Genomic DNA, 27,691 nt, shown 5'->3' on the forward strand with positions numbered 1-27,691 from the left:
TTGGCCTCCCAGAGTGCTGACATTACAGGTGTGAGCCACCGTGCTTGGCTGTCTAGAAACATTTTTTGATTGTCATGACTAGGGGGAATGCTACTAGCATCTAGTGGGTAGAGGCCAGGGATGCTGCTGCACATCCTATAATGCATAGGACAACCCCACAATAAAGAATTATCTGCCCAAAATGTCAATAGTGCTAAGACTGAGAAACTTTCGTGCATGGACAGTTGCACAATTAAGTTTATTGAATTAAAAAATGAATCCATTCTATTACTTGAGCATAATACTTTATATATTATTTTATATATGCATTCATATAACAATATTCATAAGGGAGATTTCAGCTCTTTGCTTCATTATGATTAGAGTATTAAAACAAAATTTTGGCGATTATAATTGATTTTAGGTTAGTTGTACTTAGTTGAAATAATATAATGTCAGTAATCAAATTCTAATGAACAGGAAGGTTCAGTGTTCTCATTTTGTGCTTCTCTCTCAAGGTTTTCAGCTTCTTGGAATCAATATTGTATATTATTCCTTACAATATTGTCACTTGGATCTGACATAATTATCTGGAAAAATTGATTATCCATATGTCTAAATCAGTAATTAATCTGGATAATCCCTATCCTACTATATTCGACTTAATCTCATTTTTAGAGTTGAAGTCTGAGATACTAAATAGAGTCTGCTGAATCCAATAGCTAGCAAAACAGGCCTTCAGCATCATGAACAAAGCTATCGTGGTTCCCTCAATCACATGGAGTAGCAGTAAATGATAATACAGTTGTTTGCCATATGTCCATCATTTCTATTCCCACTTTAAAATTACTATCTCTTATTTCGGTTGATCTGATTTAATTTGGATAAAACCGTATGTTTTAAAAAGGAGATAGAGCCTTAGCAGTTTTTTTGGGTGAGGGGTGGGGAGGGTGGGGAAAGGGGATGACATATAAGGGAAGAATATTGAAAAGCACTTCATTGCCTTATGATCACACAGAAACTTTGTGGTAACTTGTTGGATTTTCTTCTTAAATAGTCTTAAGTGCCACCATTAGTTGGAGGATGAATGGATGCTCTTGTCTGATGCTCTGTATGTCAATACAGTGCTTATCGGAAGAAGAAACTATAGCTAAAATAGTTGCAGGTGCTATTCCTTCCTTTTTATTTGGTGGTTTTAACTGAAATGGCCTGTTGAACTTTGAATCTAAGAAGTTCATCTGATGTCACGTAGTTGAGAGGTTTTTAGGATTTGTGTTATTTGTTTCTTAATATTTGTGGCAACCAGAGTGAAAGTAAATTCTAGATAGATTTGACTGCCAAAGGATTTGGAATTTGGAAACATGATTTTGATGTGATTTTTTGAGTTTTGGCATAAAAAGTTGCTTGGAGCGATCCCTTAGCAATGATAGCAATCTGATCTGTCAGAAATAGCTTGTGCTTTAACAAACAGGGGGCTGCCAGCATGTGAAGTTAGTGCATGATAGATTAGGTGAGGTTGAAAAGGAATAACAAGACGGTGTTAGAATACCTAGAAACTGTGCGGTAGTGTCAGAGAGGTGTTTTACCTCTCTGAGTGTCATATTGAGTGTTTCAATATGATATATCTACTGTACTTTTCTGTTTTTAAAGAAAAAGAGAATTTCCCATCCCTCAGCTCCCTCTTCAGTAGTTTTTACTTTCAGGGGTTCTGAACTTTGGCAACATGTTAAAAATTACCTGTGGAGTTTTAAAAAATTGCTAATGCATAAACTCCATTCCTGGCACCTCTAAGATCACTGAGACCTGGGCGTTGGTGTTGTTAAGAGCTTCATAGAAAACCTAATATGCACCCAAGGTTGAAAACCACTGCTTTATAGCAGGGCATTGGAATTTCCTGCAGGGCTGTTATTAGGTCTGGGCTGAGACCTGAGAATTTGCATTTATAACCAGTTCCCAGGTGATGCTGATGTTGCTGGTACAGCGATCACACTTTGAGGCTTTGAGAACCACCAAGAAAGTAGTCTTAAAAAAATCATTTGGGTGTAAGTGATCTGATCTTTAAAAAAAAAAAAAAAATCATTGCTAGAGATATATTATTGGGTTAAAAAATTAACATTAAAGAATAGCATTATGTATATGGTTCCTTTTATGCTGAAAAGATTGATATTTCTGTATTTGAATTTTTTATATGAGCATTTTAAATTTTATTTAGAAATTTTCTTGAAGGAAAAATCCACATCAATTATAACTAAAGACTTCGTGTAGTAATTCATAGTTTAAAAAGTTGATCAATTTACAGTTACTATTAGGCTTTTTGAACTATTTAAAGCAATTTGTAGTTGTTCTTTTTTTTCATTATTAAAGCCCAATTCTTTGAGAGTCGAAGATTTCAGATCTTAGGTTTGACATAGTCATTTTAGATATCTTAATGGAAGTAGCCCAGATAAAAAGATTCATCCTCTTTTAACAGAAATTTTATGCATTTTCTGTCTGGGATAGTTTGTTGTTTGAGATGGGGGGAGTATATTCTTTCCCCTCATCTTAAATGTGCTGGGGGAATACAGACCTATACAATGAGAATAGTGGAGTAAGTGGGAACAGAGAGGGAGAGACAGTGCTTACAAGCTGGAGCAATGTTAGAGGAACTGGAACCTTCCAGGCTTGGAAAGAGAGCAACAGGAGGAAGAGGTGGCCTGTTACTTCCGGAAGGGGAGGAATCAAGGGGATTGAAATGAGAGCTACTGGATTCAGGAGCTTGGCCAAACGCAGAGAGCTGTTAAATGGTAGAGTCTGTCCTCAAATTTGTGTCTCTGAGACTCCAGGGTTCAATTTCTTTTCTGCCAAAAAGTTATGTAAAGGGGGAAAGAAAAGTCAGTTCTAATGAACCAACACTGCAACAAGTGCAGCAAGTGATGATTTTGTGACAATTGTGAATCCTGAAAAAAGTCTCTAGAAGGTGTTGGCTTTTTTGCTGCTGTATTTGGGTATTGAGAATGTGTAGTCCTGAAACGACAGCTTCCCTTATGATTTTCTATGTTTTTCAGAAATCATCCTCAGCCTTTGATCACTGTGCTTGAACACAGACCTGATTGCTGGCCAGTACTTTTACAGCAACTGACAGCTTTTTTCCAGCAATGCCCTGAAAGGTAATGTAAAATAAAATAAATATGGAGACAAAATGGTACATGCTAATTTTAGAGCTAGTTTTTTTTTTTTTTCCTACCTGCTTTGACTATAATGTTTTCTCCTGAAGAAAAGAAATGTCCTAGAGTGGGTTGCAATTTTCTATTTTCTTTTTAATAGTAAGAGAAAAAAATCTGCCAGATTTATTGATTGAAATATTGAATATGAGAAAAGCTGTTATGAAAGAAGTTAAATATTGGTTAATGGTTAGGAAAGTTGATTAGAAATCTTCAGTAAATTTCTACAAATTACATACAAGGGTATAGGTTCTTTCCCCTGGAAATTGGTTAGTGAGTTAATCTCTTGATTAGAAACTTGCCAATTGGGATCAAGTAGTACTGCCAAGTGGGACCGGATAACCACCATATGTGCAGTTAGTTTAGCTTCACCAAGGCCTCCTGATGGTCCTGAAAGCTGCTCTCAGTTCATCCCCTATCCTTACTACTGTGGTGCTGGTTCAGGTCCTCATTGTCTCTTGCTGTGGCTGTTGCCAACCTGTTCCTCACTGGCAGCTCTGCCTCCAATCTTGTCCTCTGGAAATCTATTCTCTAAACATCCATCAGAATGATACATCAAAAGAGCACATCTTACTGTATCACTCCCTTACTTAAATCTCCATGGCTGTGGTTTTCAAACTGCCCTTGCAGTGCATAGGCTAAGGTATCCCTACCCCTTCAGCTCTGTTTTCATAGCACTTACTTGTTGATATTTTATGGAAGCTCTTTCTGTTGGTAGACAAAAAGATTTGCTTTCTGAAACAGTTTGAAACTCCCCAGACTACAGGATAAAGTCTAATATGTCAGGCTGGACTCTGTATATTGATATGTTCCTACCTGTCTCACCAGTTTTATCTATTTTTATCTACATCTCACAATGTATACTTTTGCAGTACACTGACTTGCTTTTGGTTGCACACAGGAAGCAGTGCTGTTCCTTTCTTTCTGTGCTTTTGCTTATTGGTATCTACTTTACTCTCTTGAATTTTACCCTCCTTCCTTCCTTCCTAATTTCTCTATTATGTTTTAAATTTTTATTTTTTATTTCAGAGTATTACGGGGGTACAAACACTTTGGTTATGTAAATTGCTTTTGCACTGCCCGACAAGCATGCCCAACCCTCAGACAGCATGTACCGCATCATTAGGTGTGGATTTACCCATCCCTTCCTCCTCACTCCCACTTATTTGACACCCTATGAATGTTACTTCCCATATGTGCACATTAGTGGTGATCAATTAGTACCAATTTAATTGTGAATACATGTGGTGTTTGTTTTTCCATTCTTGTGATACTTCACTTAGAAGAATGGGCTCCACCTCCATCCAGGATAATACAATAGGTAGTTCATCATTTTTTTTATGGCTGAGTAGTACTCCATGGTATACATATACCACATTTTATTAATCCACTCATGTATTGATGGCCACTTGGGTTGCTTCCCCATCTTTGCAATTGTGAATTATGCTGCTATAAACATTCGAGTACAGGTGTCTTTTTTATAGAATGTCTTTTTTTCCTTTGGATAAATACCTAGTAGTGAGTTTACTGAATCAAATGGTAGTTCTACTTTTAGTTGTTTAAGGTATCTCTATACTACCTTCCATAGAGGTTGGACTAGTTTGCAGACCCACCGGCAGTGTATGAGTGTTCCTGTCTCTCCACATCTCTGCCAACAATTGTTGTTTTGGGACTTTCTGAGCCCTTCTCACTGGAATTAAGTGATATTTCATTGTGGTTTTGATTTGGATTTCCCTGATGATTAGAGATGTTGAGCATTTTTTCATGTGTTTCTTGGCCATTAATCTGTCTTATTTTGAAAAATTTCTGTTTGTGTCCTTTGCCCACTTTTTTTTTTTTATTTCAGGGTATTATGAGGGTACAAACATTATGGTTACATTTTATGTCTTTGCCTCACCCAAGCGAGAGTTAGAGGCATGCCCTTCCCCTCTACAGTGCTCCCCGTGTCCTTTAGTTCTTTGCCCACTTTTTAATGGGGTTGTTTGATTTTTTTTTTCTTGCTGATTTTCTTGAGTTCTGTTTAGATTCTAGTTATCAGCCCTTTATCGGATCTATAGCATGCGGATATTTTCTCCCATTCTGTAGGTTGTTCACTCTAGTGGTAGTTTCTTTGGCTGTGTAGAAGTTTTTAATTTGATCAGGTCCCATTAATTTTTGTTGTTGCTGTTACTGCTTTTGGGGTCTTCATAAATTCTTTACATAGGCCTATAAGAGTTTTTCCAACGTTTTCTTCTAGAATTCTTATAGGTTCATGCTTTAGGTTTAAGTCTGTTATCCATCTCGAGTTGATTTTTGTGAGAGGTGAGAGGTGCAGAGCCTGTTTCATTTTCTACATGTGGCTATCCAATTTTCCCAACACCATTTATTGAATAGGGATTCTTTTCCCCAGTGTATGTTTTTGTCTGCATTGTTAAAGATCTGTTTAGGCACTCTCTGCCCTAGGAAATCTTTACTTACTATAAGCTGAATTCAGTGTCTCTCTTGTGTGCTCCCATAATAACTTGCAGTTGTGTTGTTTAACATCATTACACTTACAAGTCTTATAATTACTCTTCTCTATGAACTGTGAAACCTCCTTGAGGGCAGGGGCTGTATCTCATTCTTTGTATTAATAATACCTGGTACATTTCCAGGTGCTTTATAAATGTTGAATTTCTATAAATGAGGCCCTTGGGTTGGCAGGGCCCAGGGAGTGGGTTGTAGAGTGCCTTACAATATGTAATATCACTACATACTTGGTATTGTCACACAAGGTCATAAAATACCATTATCCTGGGTAATGCCTGAGTTATATTCACCGTAGTAGCTACATTCATATTTTCTTGCTCTTGAAGGTTTTATACTATCCTGTACATACAGTTTCTTTGAGCACCATTCTGAGTTCATTACTTGAGTTTTAGATGGAATTTCTAGGTAGGATGTACTGCTGCAGGAACTTTTAAAGAGACATAAAGAATCTTGTATTTTAGTCAGTTTGGACTGTTCTAACAAATACTGTAGACTGGATGGCTTTATAAACAACTGAAATTTATTAATCACACTCCTGGAAGCTGGGAAGTCCAAGATCAAGGTGTTGGCCTATTTGGTATCTGGTGAGGGCCCAGTTTCTGATTCTCTGAGGGCCATCTTTTCCTTGTGTCCTCATATGACAGAGGGGCAAGGGACTTCTCTTAGGCCCGCCCTTTTTATAAGGGCACTAATCCCATTCATGAGGGCTCCACCCTCACGACCCAGTCACCACCCAACGGTTCTACCTCCTAATTCTATCACTTTGGAGAGTAGGATTTCAACATATGAATTTGGGGGAACACATATTCAGTCCACAGCACCTTGTAATCAGCTGCCAGTGAGAAAAATCTATGTAACATTTGAATGAGCAGTTCAAAATGATCATCGTTACCTTCCTCTTTTCCTTCACCTAGGATTGCATTTTCAAAGGTAGGAGGACATTAATATTTATTCAATAAGCCTTTGTTCAACTCTGTCAGAAACAAACAAAAAGCCATATTTGTTTGTTTACAATGAAATTTCTCTGTTGCTAAATAGATTGGGATACTTTATAAAAGATGCTCCTGTTGCTGCTGAGCCAAATTTTTTGTTAAGCTTGTTTTTAGGGTAATTCTTGAGAATGCATCTCTTTTCCGATGCTTTATTTAGTCAACAAACAGTAAATTTACTGTAGGTTATTTTTATCTCTAAAGTGTATTATATTGGGACTTGGAAGTAGTTATTTTAATAAAATTGGTCCAGATATTCATAAGGAAAAAAGATTATTAATTGAGTTTGCTTTATTTACTGATAAGCTTTCATCTCCTTCCTTTCACTTAAATTCTCAGGTGTTGGAGTTTGCTATCTAGAGCCATTTGGAAGTTCTAAATTATTTTATATATATGAGCAAAGAATAATTGCCTCATTTCTACTTTTGTACCATGGGATTATTTTCTGCAGGATGAAATTGATAAATCTGGTAATTCTGTTTGCATTTTTCAGCAGACTGTTAGTTTCCTGAGATGTGATTTTAGATTCAGTTAACTTAGTAGTTAAATTGTTTAGAAGGTAATAAAGGCAGGTTGGTGATTTAATAAGAATATGAGTAGTGATTCACAACTATGGGAAGGGAGCAAAATGTTGTGAGGATAGCTTGTATTCTGGTTCTGTCTGGGAATTATTGATTAAAATAACTATGTTCATTTTTAATAGTATTTAGATGTCCTAAAATGACGGTATATCTTCATGCTAGCTTTTTTGGGCACTATTTTATAATTAAGTTCTGCATTCATTAATTGAAGTCCTGTGATGTTAAGACTTCATGTTGACCTTTCAGGAACTGAGAATTATTTAAATTGATAATGATATCATAGACTTTAGGCCTGGATACTTTAAGGTTACCAGTCTGTGACATAATTTTTCAGATGAATGAACTAAGGAGAGCAACATTAAATGACTTAAGGATTCATGGCTAGCTAGTGGTGAAATTGGGCCTAAAGCCTCAGGTTTTTGACTCTTAATCTAGGTCTTTTTCTACTACTACTCCCTTAGTGGTGAACGTAAATATAACAGATTTTTGTGTAGATATATTGTCAATTGGTAACATTTTTAATCACTTTGGGATTTCAGATCATCTGTTTTATTATATTCCTTTTCTCCTTAAGCCCTGGCAATTTCATACCCCACTGAAGTGATAGTCATCAGATACCACATAGGAAATGCAGGATCTAAAACCAGGATAGATTAAGCCAAGGAGATTTTTAAACAGTATATTATACTTAAGGAAGCTCATCATCATGCTCTTGATGTCAAATCATAATGGCATTGTATAAATGTATTTCTTTAAGTGACCCTATGTTTCACCTTCAGCATCTCAAAGTAGAAGAAAGCTGATAAGCTCTCCATGGATGCTGTTGACACCTGGATAGTATTTATTCTTTAGGGAATACATTACTGGACTGAGATGGGGAAGAAATGTTTCTTAAATCTCTTTTCTAGAAACTACTTTTGCCTCATATTCTAACCCATACATACCTCATCTGATTCCTACATCTATGAAGTTTTTCTTAGTTTCCTACAGTGGATGGTGTGATAAAAATATGTTTCAGTAATAACCATGAACTTAAAAGTCCTCCTTTTGATTTTCATAGATTGTAAGTGCTTGAGCTTATGATAAGAAAATTTCCTCCAGGCTGTGAGCTCCATGAGAGCAGGAACTTAATCTGTTTTAGTTTCCTGCTTTGTTTCCAGCACGTAGATGAGCGACTGGTATACAGTAGGTGGTCAATAAATTTTGCCAAGTGAATAACTGAATGAATGAATAAAATTAAATTTTATTGATTTGGTAGCTTTAACATTTTTATTAATGTTAATGGCATTTTGAAATCACATTGCTGTGGAATGTATGGTATTATTAAATTATGTTGCCAGCCATAATTCAATTGCCATTTCTTCCACGAAGTAATTGTACTTTATATCCTTCTTTTGGCAGTTTTCACTTTCTGTCCTCTAGTTCAGGAGGAGAACTAACTGTCCCTGTCAGACTATATGCTTCCTGAGCGTAGATAATGCCTGGTTCATCTTTGTGTCTTATGTAATCATTTTTTTTATGTGTAATAAATGTGAAAAACATTAAAATAAAATTATGACAATTGATTCATGCTAGTTATAAAACTATAACTTAGTGTAGCTGGATTAATCAAATGATTGAGCATCTGTTTGAAGACTTAGTGTATACAGTTATTGGTGACTTACAAGTAAACAGAAATCCATGTTCCATGCCCTCATTTGGCTTATGGTCTGGCAGGGGATACAGATATTAAATATGTAGTGACAATAAAGGTATTATATCATGGAAGCAGGTGTTGGAGATCTGATCAAGGCTAGTTGTGAAGGAAGGACCTCAGGAGGTCATTTCGAAGCAGAGAACTGAAGGATGATAGAAATTAGGCAGGGGAAGGAACAGGAAAGGGGGAGAATATTATAGATAGAGGTAATACCAAGTGAGAAGAAAGCCCAGATGGCTTGAAGACCTGAAAGTTTAGTGTAGTTTAGTGGAGAGTGAAGAAGAGAGCAAGAAATGAGGCTGGGAAGATAAGCAAAAGCCAAATTATGGTGGATTTGTGAATTGGGCTAAATACTTTATCTTATGGGTGAACTGTTTTAAGCTGGTTAATGACATGATCATATTTTTAGTTTTGAAGGTCATGTTGACATTTTAGTGTCTTTGGACTAGGAATTACTGGGATATAATGAAATCTAAATAGATATGAAAGATTTGTATGGTATTCCTTCTTTGAGTAAGAAATGCTTAAGAAGAGGGCCTTGCCAAATTACTTTACTTCTCTGTCTGTCAGTTTCTGTGTCTGTGTAATGGGATGATAATATTTTTTATTTCATAAGGTTGTAGTGAGGATAAAATGAGTTTAAAGACAGTGCAGTAATTTGTACACTGTAAGTGTTAACAAGTTAACAAGTAAATGTTAACTATCATCATAATCATCTTACAATGTTTGTATGGATTTGTTTTATATAGATCGTCACCTGTAGAGTGTTTCCAAAAATGCATGCCTATGTCATACTCCTGAAAGAGTAGATCCTAACATCTATAATTCTAAATAGGTTTTCAGATGATTCTGATGTTCACTGAATACTGGTCCTGGAGATGTAGATGCTATTCTAATGTGCAAATAGAGATTCTCATTGTCCCGAGCGTCTAGCTTATGATCTTCAGGTGTTGAGTCATTTCCCCAGTGCACAAAGAACTGTTTGGTGAAGAGCTAGTTAGGTCATAGTGAAGTAGAAGAATCATAAAAAGAGGTTACATTCGATGGTATGATAGTTTATGATATGCTATGAACAATAAGTTGCTATTTGCTACTTACCTGCTTGATAGTGTGTTTAACTCAGTGATTGGCTAATGTATTATATGACTTACAGGTCAGAAGTTTCATGTATTCAAATAATGGCACCATTTCTGTGGTATCTATATTGTGAACCATCCCAGTTACAAGAATATGCTAACCTCCGACTAGCCCTGCTGAAAGTCTTGCTTCAACCCCGGGTTCTTTGTGACAAAGAGCAACCATCAATATTGGAACAGCAGATACTTCAACTGTGTTGCAACATGGTTCCGTGTTTGCAGGTAGGGTATTTTATCCCCCTTCACTAGTATAGCATTGGCATCAGAAAGTGTTGCTTATCATGTCATACATAAAGTGGCTCCAGAACCTCTGTGATTCGGCAACCTATGTGATTCAGACATGATCCTGGCTCTAGAAATGCTTGTGATCTTTTGGAGAAGATAAAGGAACAAAATCTAGATTTAATATTAATGTATACTATGTTACCTAAATTCACAGAGACTATAAATCAACATAGTTCATTTTGGGATTAGTAGGAATGAAAACTTTCCTTTGTTTAAAAAAGATTTATCAGGGAAAAGATTTTTGAGTTGAGTTTCTCTTTGTGCTAGACACTGGAAGAGTAATAAGAAAAAAAAAAAAAAAGAAGACCTCTTTGTGCAAATTAAGAAAAGGTGTGTCTCTGGGTAGATACAGCTCTGAGCATACGAAGCCTGGGCTGCTAGTACTGGCTAGCTTCCAGTTTCCACATGTCCCCTGACAACGTATGCATAGCCCTGAGGGATCCTGCTCTTCAGAAGCCTATAGCATAGTAAATGAGTTAGGGTAAGTACTGTATATAAATTCTTACAATTTTAAGTAGATGGATGAAAGGTGTAGATAAAATGCTGTGGGAGTTCAGGGGAGGGAGAAATCCAAGCTAATGTCTCTGCAGTTGCAGATTAAAAAAAATTCCAGTTACCAGTGTGTTGTGATTTTAATGATTCATTTATCTGGCTATCCCTTCGCATAATCGAGGTTTGCCGTTTGCCTGGATTCTGAGCACCATGCTGCTTAGCTGGCGGAGGGAGTCTGTGAATATATTTCAAAGTGATCACTTGGGTTCATAGACGACTTGTTTTAAGTTCGTGTTAGCAAGGAGTGACTAGAGTACATCTTTACCTTGCAACTCATAAATGAGCTTTCCTATAACAAGGCAGAGAAAATTTAAATAAAATGAATTCTCCTGTGGCTTTTCCAAAACTTTTGTTTGGGCAGTAAAGCAGTGTATAGGCAGAACATTTTGAACTAGGGTACATTTTTTCACACCATGCCTGTATTACCCTGGTCTGTGCTCTTTGGAAATGTTTGCTGTCATCTTCGTGAATCTGTAGACAAGCCTAAATACTTTTAGAAATGAGCTCTGTGGATTATTTCTGGCAGTCTGTGGCTTGTTAATATAACCGAGATATGTGAGAAAAGGATACATCATCTGGAACTAGAGGAACTGGTGACATATATACATTTAATCACTTTAACAAATAAGCTTTATTAGAATGAAGAATCTGAGATTTGGAAGGGGTTCTTAGAGGCAGTGTAATCCAGTTCCCCACTCATTACAGCAGGTATTTCTTATACTCTCTAAAAGATGACTGTCCCACAACTAATTGAATATTTTAGTGATAGAGGCAACTATTCGTAAGGCAACTATTTTTTTTAAGCAAGTACTTCTTATCGACCTTCGTTTTTCTAATTGCCCATTGGTTTCTGTTCTTCTCAGAACAAAATAAACTTTTAAAAAACTCCATCTTTACCCTGTCTTGTCTTGTTTTTCTTCCTTCCTTTCCATTATTTCCTCCTCCCTCGTTTTTTTTCCTTCATCACTTTCGTTACTTCTCCATGTGAAATGGTTTCCAGGCTTTTCACTGTGTTTTGCTAGGAATTCTCTAGTTTATTGGTGCTTAAAATGTGCTACTATGAAATGTTCTTCTTGAAGCTGTACACAGTGCTGTAGATGTGGTGTGACCTGTACTAGGCACTGAGAAAGAAACACATTTAAATTAAAAAAATTTTGTTTAAGAAATGGCCATGCCACCCTCTTGATCAGTGATTTGAGAGTGGTCAGTGAAATTCCATTTTCTTACCCTGGTTGCTCTTCTATTTTATGTTTGTAGAATCGTCTTTTTTGTTTTAATTGTGACTCTTGTCATCTCATATATTATCCATTACCCATGGTCTATTTTTACACAAAGATAGAGAATTACTTCAAAATGATTCTAGTTTAGAATTTTGATAATGTTAAACATTAGAGAGCCTTTGATGCTGGCTTGCTGAAGTTGTCTTTTGGATTTTTTTTTTTTCTTATGGAAAATTTCAAGTATGTGCAAAAAATGTACTCAAGGAAATATGTTGTCAAACATTAGGCTTTATTTTGTTTTAAATCTGTCTCTTCTTGGTGGCCTTTTGACTGTCCTACTGTGTGTTTGCCAAAGAACAAAATTTAGGTGATGAACTGTGTTTACATTTAAGTTTTATAATTTAATATATTCTACTATTTCTTCCCTTTGATCTTTTAATATCTACTTTTCTCTTGTTTGCTAAGAACTAATTTTTCTTTCCATGTGTAACTTACAGTCATTTGGGTTATTATGGTGATAACCCCTGGTAAAAGGTACAGCTGGTCAACTGTAGGCTTTCCTCTTGATGAATTTAACAGACACAAGGCTCCTGATTGAAGCAGATGGTTCATTGTTTGTGATCTCTGGGAAATGCCAGTGTGTCTGTGAGCAGGGCCATATCCTTAATACCAACTCCAGAATTTTGATCAGAACAGCTGGGTTTGAATTGAATTGGGATTTTCAAGAGCACCCAAGTCCTTCCTAATATTAATACATTAGCCTGTTGAGAAGACACCCTACCATTTGAATATAGTCTTTTATTACATGTGCCAAGTGTGGAAATAATGCTCTCAGTGAAGGCTGTCTGAGCAAGTATCTTGCAGATGAAGGGCTTGGTAGCATGTTAGAATAACATGATGACCCTTGACTACCAGGTATCTATGTTGGAAATGTAAAGGTTCATTTGGAGAACTCAAAAGCAGCCTTAATCAATTTCCTTCAACACATTGGCACTGTCATGTAATTTGTCTTAAGACATCTGCACTCAGAGAAGCTAGAAAAATAAAAGAATTCGTGCCAGCCAGCAGTAACAAAAACAGTAGCAAATTGTATTTTGGTTAGTGACAAAAGAAGGCAGAGTTTTGTAGTTTAACTCTATTGACTTATATAACTTCATCTCCTTTAATATTTTATTGTTAAAAGTTTCTCGTATAGCTCAAAATTATCCTTTGATTTGTACATTATTTTAATATCATATAATGACTTTTTAAACAGATAAAAGATTTGATACAGACAACGGAAGTGATGCTGTTTATTGAAGAAGTATATTTAAGCCTTTTGCGTCATCCTGTTTTCTGGAAAATTCAGCTTACCAAGCTGACCCTTCAGCTGCTGTGTGTCTGTGAAGTTAGCTTAAAGATAACTGGGGAATGTTCATCTTTAATTCACCTTTTAGAGCACAGTGTCGAACTTCTAAAAGAGGTAAGGATAGTAAGAAATTTTAATGTGTCAGTTATCATTTAAGTGGGTCTTTCAGTAACTGGGTGGATACGCTCATTCAGTTCATTGTATATCAGAGGTATTTTGATCTAATACCATTAGATCATACAACAAATGTACTATTAGTAATATCATTTATTAGAAAAATGAATCATTAAAATACTGCTTATAGCATCAATTAAGGATCTACCACTGTAGTTTTTTAATTTATTTATTCATGCAGAACACAAGTATTGAACATTTACTATATGTCAGGCCCTAATGAATACATGGATAATAAGGTGCACTCTGGGACCCCAAGACACTTACAGACATGAAAATGAGTAATTGTAGTACAATAAGATAAGTGCTTTTATGGGAGCATATTTAAAGTGTAATGGGAACATAAGTTAACGGAAGTAGGGGTGAGTTGAGATTTGAAGACTGAATGGAGTTTGCCTGGTACAAGGATCTGGGAAGGGTATTCCAGCTGGAAGAGTAGCATGTGCTCAAATTCAGAAACATGAGAGAGCAGGCAGGTGCGGCCTGTTTAGAAAACAACAGGGTGTTGACTGTTGAAGGATTATGGTGTGAGAGGGAAGGTGGGGCCTCCCTCCCATGCCACACAAGGGAGTTTACATTTTATCTTCTAGGCAGTGGCATCCTGTTTACCCTTGATCTTAGCCTAGAGGCCAAGAAATGATAGTGGCATCCTGTTTAAGACCTTTCAGAAGACCTCATTTTTTCTGCGTGGAAGATCTTTCTGAGGGGAGAGTGAAGGAGGGTTTGGGGCAGCACAGCACTAACAGGGCAGGAAGTGAGGAGGATGTCTTAGTCAGTTAGGCCTGCCATAACAAAATACCACAGAGTGGGTGGCTCAAACAACAGAAATTTGTTTCTTACATTTCTGGAGGTTGTGGAGTCCAACTCAGGGTGTTTGCTGATTTGGTTCCTGGCGAGATCTTTCTTCCTGTCATGCAGACAGCTGCCTTCTCGCTGTGTCCTCATATGGTGGAGAGTGTGTGAACTCTCGTGTCTCTTCTTATAAGGACACTGATTCAATTGGTTCTGCCCTGATGACCTCATTTAACCTTAATTACTTCTTTACTCCAAGTACAGTGACATTGGGAGTTAGGTCTTCAATATAAATTTTGCAGGGATACAATTCAGTCCATAGCAAGGAGCTAATTAGGGAAGTGGAAATGGGAAAAGAGAGGCATAGCAGATGCATTCAGTAGGGGTTGGTGGTTGATTAGATGGTCAAGGAGAGGGTCCTTGGTAGAGTCTCAGCTTTCTGTTTTGGGCTACTAGATGGGGCCATTCACTTTGAGAAATGGTAACTGATGGAGGGAAGATGAATCATTTGATTTTAGATATGCTTGGTTGGATATATGATTTTGAAATTCAGGATAGAGGCCTAGACTAAAGATATAGATCTGTAGACATCAACTTTGGGGTGAGAGTTTTAACCATGGGATTGGATGACAGGGCTTGGGATGGAAACTTCAGAGGTAATTTTGGAGTTTACTGATTAAAAGGAGCCTGAGAGAGTATGGCTAGAAGGATTGTATACAAACAGAAGAGCCAGATGACATGAAATTCAGGGGAAGAAATATCTCAATAAGGGGGAATGGTCAACAGTGTCATGTTGTGCAGAGAGGGTGTAAAGTAAGGGTTGGATACTATTTTCAGGATGCAGCAAATAAAAATTTATTGTTCATGTTGGAGGAAGCAGTTTCAGCAGAGTGGTGGTGATGAGTAGAACATTGGAGTAAGGGAATGAATGGCAGGTGAGAAAGCAGAGTGAATGTAGATTTTGGTGGAAGTGGGAGCTGAGGAGGAAGGCTTGAGTAAGTCATTTGTCAATTTGTCAATCTCATGATTAGAATGGTTTCACATATACTGGGACTTTGGTTTTTTTTTTTTTTTTTTTTTTTTTTGAGACAGAGTCTCACTGTGTTGCCCGGGCTAGAGTGCCGTGGAGTCATCCCAGCTCACAGCAATCTCAAACTCCTGGGCTCAAGCAATCCTCCTGCCTCAGCCTCCCGAGTAGCTGGGACTACAGGCATGCGCCACCATGCCTGGCTAATTTTTTTTCTATATATTTTTAGTTGTCCAGATAATTTCTTTCTAATTTTAGTAGAGATGGGGTCTCGCTCTTGCTCAAGCTGGTTTCGAACTCCTGAGCTCAAACAATCCGCCCGCCTCGGCCTCCCAGAGAGCTAGGATTACAGGCGTGAGCCACCGCGCCTGGCCTATACTGGGACTTTGGATAATATATATTGTATATTATATTTTTTATGTATAAGATATAATTATATACTATAAATGATAAAATAATGTATCAAACCTCTATTCAGATATATAATTTTACCTATTATAATTATACCTACTATATAGTAGATATAATTATCATATAATATATATCTCATGTATATAGATGTATACAGATGATAATACTTTATATATAAAATGTTATATAGAAAAGTATTTTGTAGAGAAATTATAGATAAATTACCAGGAGTTTTAACTGTGTAATATATTTAGGTAAACCCAGTATTGTTCCTGTGTGCTTGTACTAGATTCATTTGAGCAGTAGATATAAATTATAATTTCATAGTTTAGTCCTTTTTAGTATCATTCTCTGGCCATTTTATTGTATGTCCTCCCCCCCCCCGCCGCTAGCATATATTTATTAGCAGGTGCCTATGGCAAACACTTTGCTATGGCAATTAGTTAAAACCAGACAAGGTTCATGAAGCTTACATTTCAGTCAAATGATTCAAATTAGTGTGCATAAAAATCACTAGGCAGAGTTTATTAAAAATGCAAATATCTGGGGCCTATCCATAGAGATATTGAAAAAGAACTTTTCCAGCCATCTCAGAAGTTCTCCATAAGCCCTGTCCTAATTACAGCCTGACTGTCCTGACTTCTGTAGTAGTCACTTTTGTATATTTTCTTTATAGTTTTATCATGAGTATATATTTCTAAACACCATAATATAGTTTCAATGTGTGTGTTTGTGTATGATCTTTTAAGTGTCTTTTAAACTAAAGATGGTCCTCTTCTGTCCCCTGCCCCAACCCTTTCCTTCCTTGCAGTTTATATGTTGAATGGCCTGTCTTATGTGAGCTGCGGGGTTTCCTACATTCTGGATTTTGCTGATTGCATCCTCTTGGTGCACTTAAACATCTTTGCTTAAAGGTAGTTAGCTCTAGAGGCTTGATTGGATTTAGGATGTTTTGTTTTGTTTTTTGTTTCCAAGACTATAGGGAGTGTTCTTTTATCAAGATGCACATAATGTGTGTTGCTTTTTTTTTTTTTTCCTGATCCTAGTAGCTGTTCATACTCAATGCTTAGTTCCAGTTAATTAGGAGTTGCATAAATGGTGATGTTCTAATTCTATCATTTCTTCATTTAATAGCTGGATTACTTCTATAAAAACAGTCTTCCCCTCTCCTGCTATTTGGCTATCCAGTAGCAGAGTTTATATAGGAAAGATAGAGTAAATGCTTGACTCTTTCCCCTTTCCTTTTATTTGCCATCTTCTAAAAGTGTTATGAACGGATAGATTTAAACATATCTGATGCATTTCAGTCTATTGCAGATATTATCCTTATTGAAATTTAAATTGTCCTATTTTTGGCCAGTAGGAATTTCATCAAGTTGGCTCTTGGGTCCAATTTTTAAGATATTTTTGATCATAATATAGAATCACAGGATACTAATTTTGTTTAGAACAATGATGAAAGGGTTTTTATGAGAGAAGGTCATATTTATATTGTCTATCTTCTGCCCAATATTTCAACAATTTTAGAAGGAAGTAACCATAACTGTTAAAATATTTCTGTTATGATGTTTCCTGCCCCCCACACCTATCTCAGTGTTCCTGAAGTCAAAAAATAAGCCTAGGAAAATTAATTTGCAAACATATATCCTTTAGGCCTATATGCACTGTAATTTGAAATAAAATGAGGTAGAATAAAACCGTCTTTTTATGTATTTTGAGGCTATAGCTACATTCCTGTTGTAACAGGGGCAATGGCCTGAAAAAGGATAAAAATGTTTTCTGTCTCTCTAAACCTCCCCCCCCGCCCCCACTCCTTTGGGGAATTAAAACCTACATCCCTACCCCTGGCCAGTAGTCAGGAGGGGACGTGAGTGTCCTTTGTGCCACAGGAGATGGCTCAAGGGAATTGTCCAGGAGGAGGTCAGGAGATTGTCTTAGCTGAAGATGAGATGAATCAGAACCATCAACTATAGCTGAAAACCTCCCCCTTTTTAAAGAAGTAACAATAACTGTTTTAAGCTCTGTATTCCTGCTCAGAAGATGGATGTTGGTACGTTAAGACGGAGTCAGTGAATAAACTTCTCTTTCCTTCTCCTCAAACCACTTGTCCTCGTTCTTCTGATGGAGCCTCGAAGACAAGTGCTGAGCTTTCAGTAATACTGTATCACTGAGTTTATGTGCTGGATGTTCAGTTCACATGTTACGTGAACTTTTCTTTTCCCCTCTGTTCTCTTTCTACTCTTATATCAGAGATGTATCACTGTACACTAAAAATGGATTTCTTTCGTAGACTGCATTAATTTTGGTGGATTTGGTCTTAGTTGAGCTATTTTTAGCCAGATTTGAATGATCATAACTTCAGGTCCTTTTCATTTCAAGCAAAATATTAATAAATATGCCCTGACCAGCAAAATAAGGCAAAAATGGTAGTGATTGGGAGAATATTGGGTAGCTCTCAAAGTGAAGGATGAGCTAAGCATTATAGCTTTGGGAAGGTCAGGAACTGGTGGTTCCTAAGACACCACCATCAGATGACTCATTTCCAACCACGTCTCTTCACTGTGTGTCTCAGTTTAAGTTTTCAGATTTCCTAGGCAAAATGATCTGTTTGACCCAGCTTGTTTTAGTTAGCTCTGGCCAGAGAACCAGGGAAGCTAACAAAGCCATCACACTGGGGAATTGAGTGAGCTGAGCTGCCATCTTTGTTGTGTTTGCTACCAGGATATAGCCTTTCTTATACCTTGTTCATACTTTGAAAACAAACAAACCAAAACAACTTTTCCATGACTAGACTGTAAAATTCTTGAGAAAAGGGGAATATTTTGTATACAGTTGCATCCCTGGAGTCAGTACATGTGTTTAGTGCCTGGTACCTAGGTAGTGTTTAGGGATATCTTTTATTTGAATTAAGAACAAAATGTACAGATTCCAGGTGTTTTCTGTCACTGGGACTCCTGTGACAATTGTGGCCAAATATAAAGGCATTTACTCCTCTTTTGTATTTTATTTCCTTTCTCTAGCTAGGCTCTGAGTTAGCTTGAGTTTCCCTAAAGGCAGAAGCAGAGCCTGTGTTCCCATAAAAGCAAAGGCTTGTGTGACTGGAGTTCATCTGCAAAAATGTGATCCCAGGAAGCAGGTGTAGAGGAACAAGAGGAGTAAAATAGGGAAGGTCGGGGAGATAACACAAGCACTGTCTAGTTGGCCACTGCTGCCAGCTTAAGCTGAGGAGCCTTAGGAAATATGTGTCAGCACCCTCCAGAAGGATCCAGAGTAAAGGGAGAAACATTTATCTGTGAGATCCTGTTGCCAACTTGTCAGGCGTCAAGCCTTGGCCTATGGGGCTTTAACTTCCTCATACTTCTAGAGCTGGCTGTTCTGGGGCGGGAAGCCATAGGCTTGTTGGGACCTGGCAGCAGAACCAGGTCGCATTTGTGTGGACCCAGTTACCACAGCAGTAACTGTAGCATTTGAAGTGGCACATGGGATATCCAACACAGGCTTTTATTTAAAAAAAAAAAATCTCATTAAATGGTACCATCCTTTAGTGTCCATTAAAAATCAATCAATCAAACAAAAAACCTGTAACCCGTCAGAATTGTAAGCAATTTACAGTTTAGCTAGTCGAACCTTCCACTCTTTACTTGTCCTTATTTTTGATGTCTTGAATCTCAGCTCTGTTCCTTTTACCCTCTATTCTGAACAGGTCAGTCTCACCCTTCCTGGAGAAGGCCACTTTCATTTCTATCTTGTTCCTTTAAGTTCCATCCACTTAAAAATGCTCTATTCCATTTCAGAACCCTGAAAAGCTAGTTTGTGGCCTTTTCAGTAATAGCTTATGTGAAAAAGGCTTTCCAGTGATAGTATTGTTACACAGTAATGCTTTTATTTGTCTCTGATCTCTCAGAAGCTAGTAAATTTGAAATTTAAATCATCTAGTTGGGTTTTTTGTTGTTGTTGTTTTTTTTTTATGGATGTGTAGAAATCGAAATGAAATTGAGGAAAATATGGCAAAGAATGGTGTGATGGTATATACTGTAGGTGTATTGTTTTAAGATATATTTACTGTCCTCAGACAAGAGTTACTTCATTGTTCTCAACTGTATTTCAAAACTGTGAACATATGTAGTCCTAAAAGACACAAATTGGAATATATTTCATTTTTAAAAATTCACAAATTAATTTCTTTCTTTTGCTGTTTTTTTCCAAAAGTCCATAAATAAGCACATTAGAAGATTTTGTAGTTTGATTAATTTTACTCTTCACACAATAGAACTGAGACAGAGGGTATTTATTAATTTGTATCAGAGTTAATAGCATCTTCAAGGTTATAACTTCTGAGTGTGTCAGATGAAATTGCTTTCTCTCAAGTGTTTCTTTAACATGTGGCTCACAGATTTCCTTTTTTTTCCCCCTCTTTTTATTTTATTTTATTTTTTGGTCAGTCCTTATGAGTCATAGGTACTTCCGCTCTGCAGGCACTTCTGTAAAATTTCAGAAATGAAGTAATTTTAGCTGGACCTTTCTTCTTTAGTTTCATAATACACTGAGGTTTCCTTTATTTTGTTTATTATTGAAAAATAACATTTTACATGACTTGCATTTTATTTATTTGGAACCTAATGTACATTTTTTTCGTTTTATTTATATACATGGTAAACTTAAAGATTTTGTGTTTCTGTGGTTATTGCTTTGCTATATTTAAATATGCTTAACAAATTACTGTAATTTAACAATAATCTCTACCTCCCTAGCACTAATATTTCTTTTATTATAATGTGATTTATTACCATTTGTTTAGTATAATAAATTATGCAAGTTGTATAGATGAATCATGTCTGTATTAGGTAAGTAGAAATTGAGATACTTTTCAGAAATGAAATATTAAATTCAGTACTTTAGGCACTTTTCAATGGTTTGCAAAGATTGACTATGTCGAAGACTTGTTGAACTGTTGTGTTAAGGAGTTTTCGCTCTGAATTATTTGGCTTATAGCCTGTTGCTTTTTGGCCATATAATACAACATTTTGAACTTATGTGTGACTGTGTGGTATTCAACAATCCTTTCTTTAGTAGGGCAGACTTGTGTGTAAATAATTTTGCATAATAGGCTTGTAGTCTTTCATGTTAAATATAGTGTTCTTGGACACGTGTTAAAAAGCCGTGGTTTGGGGAACTTCTTCAATAACCCTTTCTCTCCCCCCACCCCCATTCTTGTAGGATTTTCCTGTTGACCTTGTCATCATTGGAATAGCTTTACTTCTTTTACAGACTCCGGCAAGTCAGCAGAAGCCAATCTTAAGTCTAGGTAAATAAAAATACATTCAATAGAGTAAAATGAATACATAACATGAGTGTTGGCAGAGTCACTTGAACTACGTATTAGGTATCCTGTATATTTTGAGTTTTTATTCTGGAATTTTCCTCATTAATCATTATCAAATAGAATTTTTTTTTTCTTATCCAACAAGGAGTTACCTTGTGCAAGGTTGTAATTTACCAAGTATCTTGGTTGCACGTTAGTAGGTTATAATCTAAATCATATAGCAGTAACATTCGTAAATATATTGAGGGACATATCACCTTACAATTGTATAGCAAAGTGAGAAACAATGCCGTAAAACCCTTGCAAGAAAATAAGTATTTAGCAGTTGTATTTGTTTTAAAAACTCTATCTTTACTATTCATAACTGGTGCTACATTGAACAAGATTTAATTTGTGGTTATTATATTAACCTAGCTAGAACAAATGAAAGATAATATTCTTTTGACTGTCCAGTATTGATTTAAAGAAAAGTGGGGGAAGCAGGCCAAGGGGAGGCCAAAATCTTCCAGTTAAGAATAATGTGGTAAAGAATCAAGCTGCTTGGTCTGGGAGATTGGCGAACAAGTCACACCTTTAAAAGGTGGCCTTTACATTAATGTTGCCTCCCTTTACTTGGTCCAGTCTTATATAATCCATGTAGTAATGGGGATTTGTCTAAATTAGGTTGTATTATGCCATGACATGTTGATACACTCCCATCCTTATTTTAAAAAACCTGCTTGAAGTGAGTAAGAATGAGCTACTGTATTCTGTAAAATTTCAGAATAAAGTCATTTCAGCTGGATCTTTCTTCAGCTCATTCTTCTGGGCATTTTAACTCATGATTTGAGAGTGAATTTGAGAGTAAAAGACATAGTTTTACTTACAGTATGTCTCGGAAATGGCTTCAGCAGATGGAGGGGATCCTTGGTCCCTAGGCTTGACTCCCACCCTACGTTTGCCTGTTGGCCTTACGCTAATTTGTGTCCCTCCTCCCTAATTCTTTATCTGTCCCCCTCCCCACCTTTTATTAATAGCAGTGCACATGGGATCTTCCCATAAGTATAATTTACCAGGGCTGCTACTTCTGACAGCCATAGTTTTATTTTTGTAAACAGCTTTATTGAGCTGTAATTTATATACCATAAATTCACCATTTTAACGTGTACAATAAAATGTTTTCTAGTAAATTTATGGGTTTATGCAACCAGCACTATAATCTAGTTTTAGAACACTTCCATCATTCCCCCTAAATTTCTTGTGCCCATTTGTAGTTCATCCTCATTCCCAACTTCAGCCCCAGACAAACACTAATCTACTTTTCCTCTCTATACATTTGCCATTTCTAGCCATTTCATAGAAATGGATTTTTTTTTTTTTGACAAAGAATTCCAAAGCCCTAGAGAAGCCACATTTCTCATTCTAAAGCTATGCTCCTGTATTGTGGCTCATTTACAATAGAAGGGTGATACAGGATCAAACACTCAAATACTTTCATTACTTGTTGGATATCAGACTTTTTATTTCTCTTATAAACCACTGTCTCTGATTTGAAGTTATATCAGTTAGAGCGAACCATACTGAAAACGATTGAGCCAGTATGTCATGTTGAAAAGTAAGGAAGAACTATTATTTATTATATTGGCAAAGGGTATTCAAATAAATAGGATAACCAAGAGATTTTTAAAAAATTAACACACAGCATTAATATTATGGTTTGTAATTATTAACACTAGCCTTGATTATAAATAGCAACTTCTAAAAAATGCCTGGAAGATTTATAATATAGGATATTGAAACAGTTGTATTATATACATTTCCTGTTTTATTGAAGATAATGGATTTTCAAAATATCTCAGTTATGGATTAAGACCAATATTTCAGCAAAAAAATAAATTAATAGTGTTAGAATAACAGATGTTTGTATTTCATCTGATGTTAAGGTTTGCCTTACAAATGATATAAAACAAAATACTGATAACTCATGGACATGATTTAAGGCTTGTAGAATTTTTTTGGTCTAGTGGGGAAATCAGTTGATTATTTTGATAACCTGAAGCCTGTGAATAACATCTTTTAGCAAATCAAGGTTCATTCAATAAACTTAAAAAAATACTGTGAAAAAAGTATATTTGTGCCTTAACTCATTCTGTTAATAGTCTAGGGGAGACTCTCCATGAAACTAAGTTATTGTATATCTGTACGTATGTTTCTGATGTCAAGTTGTTTCCACGTTAAAAAAGAATCATTTCTTAAAAACAGATGTGATTGTTACGCTGGTTATGGACTTTGGGACTTTCATGATCTGCCTCTTAGCAATTATGGCTGAAGGGCAGTCCCGTTTCACCTTGATGCTTACTTAAGCGTCTATTAATACAATACTCAGCTGGGTTTGTAAGGGAAGCATGTACATTGGCCTAGTTATCCACTGATCAGGAACTCTTGGTCTTTTGGCTCTGTTTGCTGAGGGCAATAGCAGGGTCTGAGAAGGTATGAAGGACAAACGTTGAATTGTATTAAAAAATTCATATCAATCTAAAAAGGAGTTGATTTATACCTTATGATATATGATATGTATTTTCTTTAAGAGTATCATCAAATTTTCAGTTATCTATATTAACAGCTTAAGATAATTTTTACTGCTTTTATTTTCTCTTAGGGTGAGTGTTATTCTAGTTTTGTGTCTAAATCACTTATAAAGGGGCAAGAAAGCTCTCTGGCCTATCACTCTTAAACAAAATCGCATTGTGTTTGACTGGAATTAATTTTTAAAAATTTGAATTATCATTTTGCTGAATAGCTTTGAAGATCCTGTCTTTTGCTGAGGGTCAGAAAATCCCAAAGTCATCTCTGCTTCTAGTGATGCCAGTTCTACAGATACTATCTTCTACTGCCTTGGAAGAATGTATATCTGTGGATGAAGAAGGTCCCTCTAGGCAGCAGTTGGCTCTAAACCTTTTAGAAATGGTACAGCAGGAGTGTTACAGAGATAACCACCAAAAGGTAATGAGTTATCATTGTTTCTCTTACATAAAGTGTTGATGTAGGATTTATGTGTCTGCAGATAATCTTGCCTTCTTATGAAGTATCTGGGTTTAAACACTGTCATTGAACTTTATCATCCTGTCAGGCAGTGGTATAGGAGATCTTAATATATTCTTCTGGACTACAGGAAGGGAGAGTAGTCCTGTTGTGAAATAATTTTTGGAAATGCTGTATAATCTTTTTTCCTCTTTGAGATTCCAGTGCACATTAGTAGTTAAAGGTCCTGAGGGATCCTGCAGAAAAGGAACTAATCCTACTTAACCTAGTGCTTCTTCAACATACTTGAGCACAGAATTTTTTCTCATCACGCTGTTTAATGAGTGAAGCATATTGCTAGATCTGGGACAGGTCAAAGTGGGAAATGCTCCCTAAATGCCTGGAAGTTCTGGGATCAGTAAGAACTAAGGCTTCATTTTTTAATATGGCACGTTATGCCTGGAGTAATGCCTCTTGATCCCCTGGGTATGTCTTCAACTGGAAGACAACAGGCCTGTCACACTCCATTCCTAGTCCTGCCTACCTCATTCTGCTTTCTTGGTTTCACTTTTCCAGATATAGTAATGTAAACTATTGTCAATGTTTGATTAGCGACTGGGTTCTAGGCCTAGATTTGCCAGACTTTCTCTCCTTTGATATTTGAGTTTTGCTTTTGGTAAAATGCAGCATTACTTCCCAACCCCTACTCTTATGTGGATGGAATGAGGATTAAACACGATAGAGCTGGTGAAGCATCTCGAGTCTCCATGGAGAGGCGGGGAGAGGCACTACATAAATACAAGCTACAGCCATGTTTGTTGCTTCATCTGCAAAAGCAGAGATACTTCTCATGTAGTGTTAAATGTTCTGGCAGCAAAAATCCAGTTGTTATTATTCTTTATTTGAGCATGTAGCAGAAACTAGCCTGAAATTATAGGCAAATTGAATGTATGCTGCAGCTTCCTAAATCCTAATTGTTTGACTAAAACTTTAAAAGTAGAAGTAGGTAATTGATTTGAATTAAGAGAAAGAAGTTCTTCTAGCATCAGCTCTACTAGGAGTACAAAATATGGCCAAAAAATTCTAATAGCTTTTTTACCTTACCTCTTGGTTTGCCCATGTAGAAAAATGATGAGCTCCTGATTGTGGGTAGGGGTAGGGCAAGATGTACTAAGAGTTCTGTTCCTTTAAATCACAACTGTTATTTACTGAGGATCATCCTAACCCTAACTCTAATACAGAAGTGCTCAGCTTACTATTTGCTCAGGTGTATGTGAATCTTATTTGATGCTAATAGCTGAACTTTTTTTTTTTTTAGCAGCTGAACAGGGAGGAGGAAGGAATACAATTAGGGCTATAAACATCCTCCTTATGATACTGTGCTGCTTTATTGAGGCTTTGAGTAGATACATGATCATCCTTTCAAAAAATTTAAGCCATATTTTACTGTTGCCTTTTTTATTGCACCTGTTTGGGACTCCCAAACACACCTGTGAATTTCACATGTTCCAAACTCTCCAAATCTCTTTCTGAATCTTTGCTTTTGCACATAATACTCTATTTTTATGTCTGAACTACTCATTCTTCAAGACTCAGGCAAATGTTCTCAGCGCCCCCTAAGTCAGAATTCATTACCCTCTCCTTGCATCCTCAGCCCTTTTTGCATTACTCAATTGTATTGTGTCTTAATTTAGAGGGTTACACGTTTGTACCTCCAGCTCTACTGTGAGCTCACTGTGGAAAGGAATCTTGGCCATTTTCATGCTTTGCTTTTATTTTCTAAGGCATTTAGGAAGTTGTAACAATTTAAACTATTAGTATTTAAATTGCAACAGTTGTTGAACTTTTTGTATTTTTCCACCCTAAGTGTTTCTGTTTTATCTTTTTGAGGAGATCGTAGATGAGAGCGTTAAAAATGTTTTAGCCATTTGTCAAATGAATACTGTCCTATTTTCCACATACCTAAAGAAATAAATAGCATGTTGGCTTACTTACCTTTGCATCCACAATACCTGATCTATTGTTTACCAGATGTTACACATTCAGTGAATTTTTATTCAGTACGGAATATGTGCTTTTGATAAGAATACAGAAGATCATTTTACCATCTTGGTTTATTACAGAAAAACCTCTGTATGAAATCCACAGATTTTGTTATTATTTTTTAGATTGGTGAATCTGACTTACAGTGTTTGATTTAGAACTAGAGCAGTTCTTCAGAAATAGAGTTCTTCTGTTGGACGAAAACAAGGCTAAATGTCCTGCACTGTGTAATTCTGTTATTACTTCTCCATTTATGAAATGTTGATAACCATAAAATAAAACATATTTTAATTTCTACCAATTTATATGAATTCAAAAATGTAAGAGAGCAAACCTGCCATTCATCTCTTTAAAATGAAAGATTAACATAATCTAATAAGACTTTAAAAAAAATGTATAGGCAACAGAATTCTTTTCTATTTGGCTATTAAATGTGATATTTAAAACTACCTATTGTGTTCTCCCTAGGCAAGAGAAATCAAACACTAGTTGTAAATTCTAAAGTGCTTAAAAAATCCCGTCTCTGCCCCTTTCCTGGGGGGGATGAAAGAAAGCGTCAGTGTATGTATGAGTCAGGATCCAGTCAGGAGAGAGAAAACACATCGGTAATTGGAACAAGGAAAAGTTAATACAAAGAATTGTGAATTAGTAAAAGGTGTTCAGTTGCTAAAAGTTTTAAAAGAGTCTCTAAGGAGTATTACAGTAGTAAATGCAGGGAGCAGCTACTACCTCTAAGCTAAGATGGAGGGAGAGTACCCAAGGAAGGAACTGCCAGCGTCTCCCCAATCAAGGCTGAGATTCAGACCTTACTGGAGAGAATGTGGATATGGCCTGCTGGAGGATGCAGCTTGCTGGGGTGACGCAGGCCAGAGCTGGTCCATAGGAAGCCACCTCTGGGGTCTCCTGCACATCCTTGGCAGCCATGGTAGGAGAAATCAGAGAAGCACACAGGTGCCTGCAGAGAAGCCCCTTCTTCTGCTATGCCTTGCAGCATCTCTCCTGCGCTCTCTGTTGATAAGGTCTAACATTGCATCAGAGGGCAAAGGAGAAAAGTTGACAAGGTACTGCTGTAGTATCACAAAGCCAGACAAAGAAGGGTGGATGTGGAGCTTAGAGGGAATAAGTTCCATAACTGGCACAGGAAGTAGGACAGGATCAGAAAAGCCTTTTTGGAGGGGAGCGAAGGTGAATGGATGAGATGAACTGCGAAAGGGGACCTAAAAGTCAAACTCCTGTAATTGCAGAGGAGGGCAAAATTCATCGCTATAAAACTGTTTTAGTCGACAGAAAGATTTAGAGACAGCTTGACTGAACTAAGGTCTACCATATGCTTATTCATTCTGTGTCTGTTTTTAAAAATTAAATATAGTACTTTGGGTCCCTGATAATAAAACAGTGCCAAGCAGGTTTTATTTCAAGTTGCTTTG

General features: G+C 36.6%; 1 protein-coding gene across 1 annotated transcript in view; it reads left to right on the forward strand.

Moving 5' to 3' along the window:
* The window catches only part of FOCAD (focadhesin), a 255,124-nt gene that overhangs the window by 37,652 nt on the left and 189,781 nt on the right, over window positions 1-27,691 (forward strand). Inside the window, exons 5-9 of the mRNA XM_012665049.1 lie at window positions 3,024-3,125; window positions 10,107-10,311; window positions 13,402-13,608; window positions 21,116-21,203; window positions 24,001-24,203. Coding sequence (XP_012520503.1) covers window positions 3,024-3,125; window positions 10,107-10,311; window positions 13,402-13,608; window positions 21,116-21,203; window positions 24,001-24,203 — 805 coding nt within the window. The remainder of the gene's footprint in view (window positions 1-3,023; window positions 3,126-10,106; window positions 10,312-13,401; window positions 13,609-21,115; window positions 21,204-24,000; window positions 24,204-27,691) is intronic.

This window comes from Propithecus coquereli, unplaced genomic scaffold, assembly GCF_000956105.1.
Source record: "Propithecus coquereli isolate 6110/MARCELLA unplaced genomic scaffold, Pcoq_1.0 Scaffold95, whole genome shotgun sequence".
Classification (NCBI taxonomy): Eukaryota; Metazoa; Chordata; class Mammalia; order Primates; family Indriidae; genus Propithecus; species Propithecus coquereli.